The sequence below is a fragment of the Schistocerca gregaria genome, chromosome 2 (genome assembly GCF_023897955.1).
Source record: "Schistocerca gregaria isolate iqSchGreg1 chromosome 2, iqSchGreg1.2, whole genome shotgun sequence".
Taxonomy (NCBI): Eukaryota; Metazoa; Arthropoda; class Insecta; order Orthoptera; family Acrididae; genus Schistocerca; species Schistocerca gregaria.
Genome location: NC_064921.1, coordinates 261,474,970 through 261,488,448, shown reverse-complemented (window position 1 = coordinate 261,488,448; position 13,479 = coordinate 261,474,970). Strand labels below are relative to the sequence as shown.

Below are 13,479 nucleotides of genomic sequence, written 5' to 3'. Positions count from 1 at the left end.
TGCGAGGGTGTTGCCAGTGCAGGATTTCGTGCAGGAACTGACCGCTCCATTACATCTCATAAATGTTCCATTTGATTCATGTTGGGTGGTGTGGGCGGCCAAATCATTCGCTCAGATCGTCAAATTGTTCTTCAGACAGTCGCGAACCGTTGTGGCCCGGTCACATGACGCACTGTCAACCACAAAAATTCCGCCGTTGTTTGGGAAGATGATGTCCTTGAATGCTCTCAGATAATTTCCAAGTAGCTGAACATAACTATTTTCAGTCAGTGATCGCTTCAGTTGGATCAGAGGACCAGTCTATTCCATATAAGCACAGCACACACTATGATGTAACCATCCCCAGATTGCACAGCGGCATGTTGACAACTGGGGTCAATAAATGCGAAGAGTCTGTGCCACACTCGATCCCTATCATCAGATGTTACCAACTGAAATAGGGACTCATCTAACCAGGCCTCGGATTTCCAGTGGCCTATAGCCCAACCGACATGGTCACGATCCCAGGAAGGCCGCTGCAGGTATTAGCAAAGGCACTCGCATTGGCCGTCTGCTGCCACAGCCGATTAGCGCCAAATTTCGTCCCACTGACTTAACGGATACTATGGTCGCACGTCCCACATCGACTTCTGCGGTTACTGCACTCAGTTTTGCTTGTGTGCTAGAATAGTGCATGGTGAGAGGTAATGCGTGAAATTTCGTACTGTCGGCACACCCGTGACAGTGTGAATCTCGGAATAGTGAATTCCCTAACGATTTTCGAAATGGAATGTCCCATGTGACTAGCTCCAACTACCATTCCGCGTTCAGAGTCCACGAATTCCAATCGTGCGGCCATAATTACGTCTGAAATCTTTTCACATGAGTACAAACGACAGCTCCGCGGTTACACTGCCCTTTTATACCTTGTGTACGCGATACTACCGCCATCTGTATATGCGCGTGTCGCTGTCCCACGTCTTTTGTCGCCTCGGTGCAGACTTGCCGGAGTGTTGCGGCTGGTGAGGTGCTGCTCAGCAGCCTTGGGGAGCGCAGCGGCGGGGTAATTACCCGGCCAGATAACCAGCCGGCGGTGGCGTTCCTCCGCCTGCTCGCTTCGCCTCGCCCCATAATTGACTTGCACCTGAGCCCGCGCCGCGCCGCTAATACTGTGGCCTGCCGCCGTCTCGCCGGGCCCCTCACGTGACAGGCTGCGACGGCAGGGACATCTGTGTGCCACTGATGAAACTGGGCTGCACAGAGGACAGCAGACAATATAGTACTTGGGGCGAGTTCTGGCGAATCCCTGCCACTAGAACATCAGTTGGAATACCAGTTGGTACCCTGCAGTGCGGAGTGGTAGAGAGGAGGTGGGGGGGGGGGGGGGGAAGGAGAGACGAGAGACAAGGAAAGGATATGATTTCAGTTACTATCTTCCATATGTCACCGTTATGTATTAATGTATATTCATTCTATCACCTTCGCTCAACGTCTGTCAGCTATTGGTAGCTCTCGTTTTTCCATGTTTCTGTAGCAAATGCTCCTGATGCAATACACGACTCATTTTTCGTTTTTGTCTGGTGTTGGTGGATAAAGTCATTTTCGATCAAGTTTTTAGACCAGAATTGAATAGTGAAGCTCATATTTACAGCAATTCTCTTGGAAATACTGGGTAGAATGAAGTTAGGTTCAAACTCGCATTTACCACTGTAAAGCAGAAATTTCAGAATGGAAACCTTTTTTTTGGTTGTCAAGTTTTTGCTATGTTGCACCAGTTGGATAATATAATTTTCCAGATTTCCTTGGGCCAACGAACTATACGCTGCTTGACGAAACAAACGCAAATTTTATAGTATAACGGATGAACTTAAGAACGAAAGTACTTTTATGTTATTGTGAGAAAAATATTTACAGCTTGAGATTAACGATTATTTTCCGTACTAACAGTAAAATAAAACTGAATAGTTTTGAAAACTGAAAACATATTCATGTTTAGAAATCATTACAAAAGAACACATTAAACTGATTTTCCTACTGAATGCCAAGCTCAGTTTTCCTTTGAAATAAATAATTTTCTCGTTGATGGAGACCAGCGGCTTTAAACTTCAATTACTGCTTTATATCAAGTTCTTACAACAAGACCTGAAATGAGAGAAATGAATTAGTCACTTCTAGTTGCAGAGAAACCGCGTAATATTCTAAATGGCCGAAGATGGGACTGAACTGTGCCTTCCTTATACAGGGTGTTACAAAAAGGTACGGCTAAACTTTCAGGAAACATTCCTCACATACAAAGAAAGAAAATACGTTATGTGGACATGGGTCCTGAAACGCCTACTTTCCATTTTAGAGCTCATTTTATTACTTCTCTTCAAATCACATTAATCGTGGAATGGAAACACACAGCAATAGAACGTACCAACGTGACTTCAAACACTTTGTTACAGGAAATGTTCAAAATGTCCTCCGTTAGCGAGGATACATGCATGCACCCTCCGTCGCATGGAGCCCTGGAGAATGGCGTATTGTATCACAGCCGTACACAAAACGAGCACGAAGAGTCTCTACATTTGGTACCGGGGCTGCGTAGACAAGAGCTTTCAAATGCCCCCATAAATGAAAGTCAAGAGGGTTGAGGTCAGGCGAGCGTGGAGGCCATGGAATTGGTCCGCCTCTACCAATCCAACGGTCACCGAATCTGTTGTTGAGAAACGTACGAACACTTCGACTGAAATGTGCAGGAGCTCCATCGTGCATGAACCACATGTCGTGTCTTATTTGTAAAGGCACATGTTCTAGCAGCACAGGTAGAGTATCCCGTATGAAATCATGATAATGTGCTCCATTGAGAGTAGGTGGACGAAACTAAAATGAGCTCTAACATGGAAATTAAGCGTTTCCGGACACATTTCCACGTAACATCTTTTCTTTATTTGTGTATGGGGAATGTTTCCTGAAAGTTTGGCCATACCTTTTTGTAACACCCTGTATATGCACGTAAATCCAACTTACTGTGCAGATTCCTTACAACTCATTGCGAAATGCTTACTGTTTTACTACCATGACTTGGTATTGCACGGTCACACGAGCGCCTGGTACCATTGCTACGTCACCTACAGCGATCCAACGCCACCGGTGAGCTCTTTTGGGGAGTGATTAATACATTGGCACCCAAAACTCAACGACCACATTAAATTACATGATGTGTCACTGCCAAGTAACACAGCTCAACGAAGTCACCGCCATTTATCATGGTCGCCTGGGTATTACAAAAGGCGGGAAATGGTTCTTAATATGGTGTGTGACCATCAGGGACAGCAATGCATGCTCCGCAACTTTCCCCATGCTATCCATGAGCTTCGTGAGGAGTTCCATTCCTCCGCCAGGGCGTCTGACAACTGCTGGATGGCCGTTGGAGCATTTAAGCGAGTTGCAATAAATCGTAAATCCATCATGAAATGGAAATGAGCGTTTAGCGTTCAAATGTTTGTGAAATCTTATGGTACTTAACTGCCTGGGTCATCAGTCCCTAAGCTTACACACTACTGAACCTAAATTATCCTAAGGACGAACACACACACCCATGCCCAAGTGAGGTCTCGAACCTCCGCCGGGATCAGCCGCACAGTCCATGACTGAAGCGCCTAAGACCGCTCGGCTAATCCCGCGCTGCTGAGCGTTTGGCGTCATTGGCTGGGAGGCCCCTTACAGGGCAGGTCCGGCCGCCTTGGTGCAGGTCTTATTACATTCGACGCCACATTGGGTGACCTGCTCGCCGGATGGGGATGAAATGATGATGAATACAATACAACACCCAGTCCCTGAGCGGAGAAAATCCCCTATCCAGCCGGGAATCGAACCCGGGTCCCTTGGGACTGCAGTTCGTCAAGCTTGGACATAAATCCATCATAAAAATATGAAATGAAGGACAGCGGCTTGGCGAACTGTTGTAGAAATATATACCATCAGCCGTTATTTTTTAACTTCTCAGTAGTGTCATCTTGAGGCCCCAATACCTCGAACATCTGAACTGTTCCAGTTGTACAAGCGCATAATACGAGAACTACTGCAGTAAATTGATTCCGTAGACCCCTTTAGAACAGTGTGCGCTCTCTACAAGTGAAACAGCAACATATTTTGCTGTTAGATGTTTGCAGATCACACACTGATCGAAAGACTTCAACGGAATTCATTTATTGTAGTGAGTGGTATTATGCACTTCTACTCCGGACGTTCGACGTAGTGGTGCCTGAAGAAGGCTATACTGAGGGACTGAGACTAGAGGCCTAAGTAAAGTGTTTAAAAATAACGGCTGGCGGTATATATTTCTACAACAGTCCTGCAGTACGCCTCCCCAACGCATCGCACACGTGATCGATGGGATTTAAATCGGGGGAATGGACGTCCCTGAAAAAGCCCCAGAAAAAGCGCACATGGGGAAGGAGTACAGTGCCATACTAACGTTGACCGGTAGTGTTCCGTGTTCATATATTTGGAGGTCAGTACGCAGATGCCACATGATGGCTCCCCACACGGTAACACGTGGATCACCGAAACGATCATGTTCGACAATGTTTCTGGATGCACCAGGTGTACCTATACGTCGACATTAGAACGTACGTCCACAGACAGTGCTCAGGCTGGATCTGCTCTGATGCGAGAAGAGCACACGATCCGACTCTCCGTTGGTCGAATCCCTGTTCTCTTGGCAGCACCGTAAAAGGTACCGCCGATGTGCAGGCGGCAGCAGCACACAACGTACTGGTGGTCGGGCAAAGAGACCACCCGTACGCAGTCGCTGTGTCATTGTGGAGCGTGAGATTAGGTCTCTTCAAGTCCTGTTAGACGTGGTTTCAGTTGAGCTCCAGTTTGAAGTTGGTCCCTTCTTGACAGTCTACTGGCCATCTGCTGATGTAGCTGACCGTGTCCGACCAGCTCCGTCTCCTTCGGAACTCTCGCTTTGTACGTAAAACAATGCTGTGAGCAATACCAAACCTCCGAGACTACATTCACCACACTTCGTCCTTTATCCAGTTTGATAATAATTCTTCTCCGTGTGGAGTCATCCAAATGTTATGTAAATTCACGGTGGAGATGGGAGAAAAGAAAGGAAAGGGAATGAACTAACGACATCAGCTGCAGCGGGACTTTATGGGGAATCAGCGGTGACGAGAGAAAATGTATGCCGGAACGGTACTCGAACACTGGATCTCCTGCTTATCAGGCAACTGTATTAACTACTGCGCCACCCGGACACAGACTTTATTGAAGATGCACGTACTGTCTCGGTACGCCTCCCAACCGACTCACATTCCCATCTATGGTCACCTATCCTCAGTCCCCGTCCATGTCCTCCTTGCGCTAATTTTAGAATCCTGTCAGAGGTCGAACGTTGATGTGCATCAGCATTGAAGGTTGTGGATTCATTGCCCATCGAAGCGAATCAGTTACATGAACGCTTTTTGTCTGTACTGTCGGACACATCCGAAAGAGCAGACAACATGCACTCACATATCACCCAAATGTTTCCTCCGGGTCTAGCTGCAATGAAAAATTGTTCGTGTGCTTGTAGGACTTAATTATGTGTATAGACAGTTCATCCGTTGCGAGAATCTCGACGATTTTTGCCTTTTATGACATTAATATCTGCTAGATATCGGTCCCACGGATTCCAAGACTATGGAGAATGTTTTAGTTTCAAGTCCTCGTAACAGAGCGTAGGGGACGATGCGGGAGAACCGCACCGCCGTACTAGGCAAGGTCCTACTGGAGGTGATTTGGCATTGCCTTCCTCCGACCGTAATGGGGAGGAATGATAATGATGAAGACGACACAACAACACCCAGTCATCTCGAGGCAGGGAAAATCTCTGACCCCGCCGGGAATCGAACCGGGGACCCAGTGTTCAGGAAGCGAAAACGTTACCGCAAGACTTCGAGCTGCGGACGAAGTTGGATAGCAAAATATAAAAGAAATTTACTGTCGTATTATATAATTACAAATTAACAATTGCTGTTTTTATTTTTTTATTTTTTTATTTTTTTTTTTTTTATTTTTGCTTGTGCTATCGAACCTTTCTTGTTGCCAAATTTCCTGAGTCCATGTCAGAGGGAAGTATCCAAAATTTATAACGAGCGAATTCGTGAGTGTGAAAATATGTGACATAAATGGGCATATCTTTTGATTTCAGTGACTTAGGAGCTTCATTTTTTTTACATCTCGAAGGGTCAGCAGACAGCAGTATGTGACATAAACTTCAACTTGATACGTCGGTCCGTTCCTGAGAAGAAAGGGTATTAATAGACAGATGAACATACAGAAAGTCTAAAAACAAATGATAATTTTGTCAATAAAACCACTTTTTTACTGCAACTTAATTTATTTTTCTCAGGCGGGTTTTGCCTTTTTCTTGCTCTAAGGCATCTTCAGTCGGATCTAAAATGATACAGTTTTGTTAATTTAAATTATCTAACAGTTCACATCCCGTTTTTTGTGTAAATAAGTTATTACTTATTACAGTTTGCTGTGGCCACGCAAACTTCTTATAATTTTTTTCGTGTGATGCAACTGCAGATTAAGAAATTTCAGATTTTTTATTCCTTTGGTTGTAGTGTGGAACCTTGCTTCTCGGCAAATTTCACGGTTTTAGAGTAACGGGACGTACCCAATGCTCTTGGTGAGTGGTTTTGTGAATATCAAAGTATGAGACACAAATGGCCGTCTCTTTTGATTGCATTGACTTAGAAGCTAACGTTTACTAGGCCGCCAGTTCGTGACTTGATACGACTACACGGCATGATAAAACGGATTCTGAATAGTCGAACAGGCGGGGAGAAAGACAGACGGACAGAAAAGTGATCCTATAAGGTTTCGGTTTTTACCGACTGAGGTAGGGAACCCTACTAACAGCACCATAGTACACCGTTACTGAATTTCCCGGCATTTCAAATGGCTTGTGTTGCGAAGCCAGTCCCATATGGCTGTACAGTCACGCTGACCTCACACGATGTGCCCTCTAACTTTCCTTGCACAACTGGGAGATCACTGGTGACGTGCCCCTACGCTTTCATTCCTTGCCAGAGAGTTGTTAATAGGTTTTCTTTATCTATCTCGTCATTAAGTTTTGCAGAGCAATGTACACCAAAGAGCCTAAGAAACTTGCACACCCGCCCAATATCGTGTAGGGCCCCTGAAAGCACACATAAGTGCCCCAACGCGACGTGGCATGGAATCGACTAATGTCTGAAGTAGCGGTGGAGGGAATAGACACCATAAATCCTACTGAGCTGTTCATAAATCCGCAAGAGTACGAGGGCGTGGACAGCACGTTACAAGCCATCCCAGATATGCTCAATAATGTTCGTGTCGGGAGTTTGGTGTCTGGTGGAAGTGTTTAAGCTCAGAATAGCGTTCCCAGAGCCACTCTGTAGCAGTTCTGGACATGGGGGGTGTTGCATTGTCCTGCTGATATTGCCCAAGTCCGTCGGAATGCTCAGTGGACATGAATGGATGCAGGTGACCAGATAGGATGCTTACGTACGTGTCACCTGTTAGAGTAAGATCTAAACGTATCAGGGGTCCCATATCACCCCAGCTGCACACGCACCACATCATTACAGAGCCTCCACCAGCTTGAACAGTACCCTGCTGACATGCGGGGCCCATGGGTTCATGAGGTTGTCTCCATACCCGTACGCGTGCATCTGCTGGATACAATTTTAAACGAGGCTCATCTCACCAGGGAGCATGTTTCCAGTCATCAATCTCGGTGTTGGCGGACCCAGGCCAGGGGTAAAGCTTTGTGTCGTGCAGTCATCAAGAGTACACAAGTGGGCCTTCGTCTCCGAAAGCACATATCGATCATGTTTCGATAAATAGTTCGCACGCTGACACTTGTTCATGGCCCAGCATTGAAATCTGTAGCAATTTGCGAAAGGGTTGCACTTCTGTCACGTTGAACGATTCTCTTCGGTGGTTGTTGGTCCCATTCTGGCAGGATCTTTTTCAGGCCGCTGTGGTGTTGCAGTTCAATGTCTTACAGGATTCCTGATATTCACGTATACTCGTGAAACGGTCGTACAGGAAAATCCCCACTTCATCGCTACCTCGAAGACGCTGTGTCCCATCGCTCGTGCGCCGACTATAACACCACGTTAGAACTCATTTGAATCTCGATAACCTGCCATTGTAAGTAGCTCCGTAACCGGACTGCGCCAGACACTTGTCTTATAAAGGAGATGCCGATTGCAGCGCCGTATTCTGCCTGTTTACATATGAAGGGCTTATTCCAGTAGTGGTACAAGTCCATTTTTGTTCATTGTGAGATACACAGTCCTAAAGTTAAATGAGTGCTGAAAAATCTGCAGTTGAGATACAAGAATTGTCCAAGCATATGGCTTCTTGCTAGGGACGAACCTTTCGTTCTGTTTGTTTGGATCATTAATTGCAGAAGCATTATAGGCAGAAAAGTGGAGGTAATGGACTTGTACCACTATTGAAATGAGCCCTTCGTATCTGTGTATATGAATAGGGAAGCTTATACCATTTTCTTTGGCATTTCAGCGTATTTCGTGCGGTGAGTTCACGTCTCCTGCTTGTTGCTTTAACACTACTGTGTTGCCTCCTTGAACAGGTCTTCAGTTGTCATTGCCGGGTAGTACCAGAGAGTTGCGTGCTCGTGCTACCGGCAGCTAGAGAGCGACGCTGGTGCAAGTAGCTGACATCGACGGCGCTCCGCGAGTACGACTGCCCGAGCAGGAGAGTGAGCCGGGGTGTTGGTGTTGCAGGAGGCGTACCGGCAGTGGGTGTGCGCGACGCTGGTGCCGGCGTTCGTGGGCGGGCGGCGCGTGCGGCCGTGCCGGGCCGTGTGCCAGCGCGTCGAGCAGCGCTGCCCCTTCTTCCTGCCGGGGGACCGCGCGCCCAACCTGCCCACGCAGTACGCCGGCGAGCCCACCTTCCTGTGCCTCGGTACGCATTCTACGTACACTCAAACCGCCTAATCACTTTTGGTTGCGTGGTAATGGTCGAGGGTTGTCCAGAAAGTAAGTTACGAACAGTCGCCAAATGGACACTACTGTGAAAATCCGGTGAAACTTTGCACAGATGTGTTGCGTCGTGTCTCTAGTCTGACCGTCGATCGCATCAAGGCGCTCTTTTCAGTTGTGAGCGCACTCTGAGCTAGTAAAGGTGGCTGAAACAACGATGTTTCCCGCCAAGTATGAGGGCCCACTGAGATGCTTCGCCTTAATGAATGCAGCCCACCTAACACAACTGCCACGCACTTCCTTCTTCGTGGCAATTCTCAGCTGCACTCTGCAAGGGCAGTGAAGACTCTTCTGCAGCCTTTTCGATGAGAAGCGTTGGACTACACAGCCCTAACTGGCTCGTCCTGCGTATCATCTCTGGTGGCATGGAAAGCTGGATAGAAAGACAACACTTGGGTACAGGCTACGCTCTATAGACCAGCGTACAGAATTATTGGGAAGCACAAACGGCTGCCTTCTATGATTATGGTGTTGGAAATTTGGTGTAACGCTCCGACGAATATGTACGTCAGATCGGCGACTATGTAGAGAGGTATCTGCAAAGTGTAACTAACTCTTGCAAATAAAATGTTTCTGATTTTCACTGTGGTTTTCATTTAGCGACCTATCGGAACTTACTTTCTGGGCAACCCTTGTATATTAAAACTTATTGACATTTTGTCTGTGGGCTAATATGAAACCCCAACGACCTTGGCGCAGTGGTAACACCGGTTCCCGTCAAATCACCGAAGTTAAGCGCTGTCGGGCTGGGCTAGCACTTTTACGGTCTGCCGAGCGCAGTTGGTAAGTGGGGTGCACTCAGCCCTTGTGAGGCAAACTGAGGAGCTACTTGAATTGGAAGTAGCGGCTCGTTCTCGTAAACTGACATACGGCCGGGAGAGCGATGTGCTGACCACATGCCCCTCACTATCCGCATCCAGTGACGCCTATGGGCTGAGGATGACACGGTGGTCGGGCGGAACCGTTGGGCCTTCATGGCCTGTTCGGGAGGAGGTTAGATTTTTACGTAATATGATATTTGACTCGTCATTAGAGAAACAGTTAAGCACATATTTAAGTTCGTAAGTGACCTCGTAATTCTTGGAAAGTGATCAGCAATGCCAAAATCAATCGGAAATGCAACATTAAACTGTATACTGCAACATTCATGGTGACAGTACAGTGTATTCTGTTAAATTTAAGATAACTGTCCTGTTAGCAATGATACAAACACTCTTAATGCGAGAAAAGTATGAAATATAAATAACTACCAAAACTGCCCTGTCTGAAAAATATGTCACAGTCGAAATGTAGTGATGCTGTCTCCAGAATACGGTGGTTGCTGCTATGCTACTAACAATGCGATGTGCAATGTATGTTTTAAACTATAAACACTTAGACAAAATTCTGTGTGAATAAATCTCATTCCTGCAGTAATCATTGTCAATTATAGTTCTGTTTCGGAGAAACTGGGGAAAGCAAAATTATATAAGTGAAAGTTGAAATAAAGAGACGAATGCTGGTCGATAGAAAAACAATAAAGTAACCGTATCAAAAAAGACATTTGAAATATTAAAAATTCACTTTACATTAAGTGGAAAGACCTGAACAAATTCTCTTTGCTCTCTCACAAACACGCCGCCCGAGGTGGCCGAGTGGTTCTAGGCACTACAGTCTGGAGCCGCGTGACCTCTATGGTCGCAGGTTCGAATCCTGCCTCGGGCATGGATGTGTGTGATGTCCTTAGGTTAGTTAGGTTTAAGTAGTTCTAAGTTCTAGGGGGCTGATGACCTCAGAAATTAAGTCCCATAGTGCTCAGAGCGATTTGAACCATTTTCTCACAAACAAGTATACTATCCATCTTTGAAGAAAAACCAATATATCACACATTGCCACGTTATCATAAAAATCTCCAGTTCTAAATTCCTGACCAAACTAATTACTACGCTTGGATATGCTCGGCAAATGAGCTATTACAGCCCCTTATGAAGGCTCCTGAATGAATTTACAAAATAACTCTTCATAGATGAAAAATAATACAAGAAAATTATTGCCAGCGCGTAGCACTGCATAACACATCTTACTCCATCACAAGATACAACTCGACTGCTCCTCTCTCTGTCTCTTCAAGACTGCACTCCGCTCACAAGCAAAGGTTCTACTAACAGCCTCTAGCAACGCAGTTCCTTGGCAGGAATGTTGCCCGCTATTTCTCTGATGTTATTGAAGCTTTGCTTTTCCCCTGAGATACAAAATATTACGAAAATTACAATGTTCTGTGTCAAACAAACCCTTATATCATTTGTTGTACATGCGCGCGCACACACACGCACACACACACACACACACACAGAACTCCTGTGGAACTGTTGACAGGGTAACCTCGAACGCTGTAGAACGGTGCAGCGTCTGGAGGGAAAAGTGTATGTGATGTTATACTTTCTTTGCCCGCAGTTCCTGCTAACAAATGGAACCCACTGAAGATGACACCATACCGCGTGACTTTGCAAGTATCTAAAAAAATGGCTCTGAACACTATGGGACTAAACTTCTGAGGTCATCAATACCCTAGAACTTAGAACTAATTAAACCTAATTAACCTAAGGACAGCACACACATCCATGCCCGAGGCAGGATTCGAACCTGCGATCGCAGCGGTCGCGCTGTTCCAGACTGTAGTGCCTAGAACCGCTCGGCCACCTCAACCGGCTGTAAGCATCTACTTCGAAAACACACTTGACCTCTTAGCCACAAACAATCCAGAGCTGATAGAGAGCATCATGACTGATACGGGGATTAGTGATCACAAGGTCGTTGTAGCTAGGCTCAATACCATTTCTTCCAAATCCATCAGAAACAAACGCAAAATAATTTTATTTAAAAAAGGGGATAAAGTGTCACTAGAAGCCTTCCTAAAAGACAATTTCCATTCCTTCCGAACTGACTATGCGAATGTAGACGAGAAGTGGATCAAATTCAAAGATATAGTAGCAACAGCAATTGAGATATTCATACCTCATAAATTGGTAAGAGATGGAACGGATCCCCCGTGGTACACAAAAAAGGTCCGAACGCTGTTGCAGAGGCAACGGAAAAAGCATGCGAAGTTCAGAAGAACGCTAAATCCCGAAGATGGGATAAAATTTACAGACGTGCGAAATTTTGCACGTACTTCGATGCGAGAGCTTTTAATAGGTTCCACAACGAAACATTGTCTCGAAATTTGGTAGAAAATCCGAAGAAATTCTGGTCGTATGTAAAGTACACAAGCGGCAAGACGCAGTCAATACCATCGCTGCGCAGTGCCGATGGTACTGTTACCGACGACTGTGTCGCTAAAGCGGAGTTATTGAACGCAGTTTTCCGAAATTCCTTCACCAGGGAAGACGAATGGAATATTCCAGAATTTGAAACACGAACATCTGCAAGCATGAGTTTCTTAGAAGTAGATACCTTAGGGGTTGCGAAGCAACTCAAATCGCTTGATACGGGCAAGTCTTCAGGTCCAGATTGTATACCGATTAGGTTCCTTTCAGATTACGCTGATACTATAGCTCCCTACTTAGCACTCATATACAACCGCTCGCTCACCGATAGATCTGTACCTACAGATTGGAAAATTGCGCAGGTCGCACCATTGTTCAAGAAGGGTAGTAGGAGTAATCCATTTAACTACAGACCTATATCATTGACGTCGGTTTGCAGTAGGGTTTTGGAGCATATACTGTATTCAAACATTATGAACCACCTCGAAGGGAACGATCTATTGACACGTAATCAGCATGGCTTCAGAAAACATCGCTCTTGTGCAAAGCAGCTAGCTCTTTATTCGCACGAAGTAATGGCCCCTATCGACAGGGGATCTCAAGTTGATTCCGTATTTCTAGATTTCCGGAAAGCTTTTGACACCGTTCCTCACAAGCGACTTCTAATCAAGCTGCGGAGCTATGGGGTATCGTCTCAGTTGTGCGACTGGATTCGTGATTTCCTGTCAGCAAGGTCGCAGTTCGTAGTAATAGACTGCAAATCATCGAGTAAAACTGAAGTGATATCAGGTGTTCCCCAGGGAAGCGTCCTGGGACCTCTGCTGTTCCTGATCTATATAAATGACCTGGGTGACAATCTGAGCAGTTCTCTTAGATCGTTCGCTGATGATGCTGTAATTTACCGTCTAGTAAGGTCATCCGAAGACCAGTATCAGTTGCAAAGCGATTTAGAAAAGATTGCTGTATGGTGTGTCAGGTGGCAGTTGACGCTAAATAACGAAAAGTGTGAGATGATCCACATGAGTTCCAAAAGAAATCCGTTGGAATTCGATTACTCGATAAATAGTAGAATTCTCAAGGCTGTCAATTCAACTAAGTACCTGGGTGTTAAAATTACGAACAACTTCAGTTGGAAGGACCACATAGATAATATTGTCGGGAAGGCGAGCCAAAGGTTGCGTTTCATTGGCAGGACACTTAGAAGATGCAAC

At 45.8% G+C, this 13,479-nt stretch overlaps 1 protein-coding gene across 1 annotated transcript in view; it reads left to right on the top strand.

Annotated features, from left to right (window-relative positions):
* The window catches only part of LOC126335737 (NALCN channel auxiliary factor 1), a 154,566-nt gene that overhangs the window by 55,680 nt on the left and 85,407 nt on the right, over positions 1-13,479 (top strand). The window contains exon 2 of the mRNA XM_049999193.1: positions 8,766-8,946. Within this exon, the coding sequence (XP_049855150.1) occupies positions 8,766-8,946 (181 nt within the window). The remainder of the gene's footprint in view (positions 1-8,765; positions 8,947-13,479) is intronic.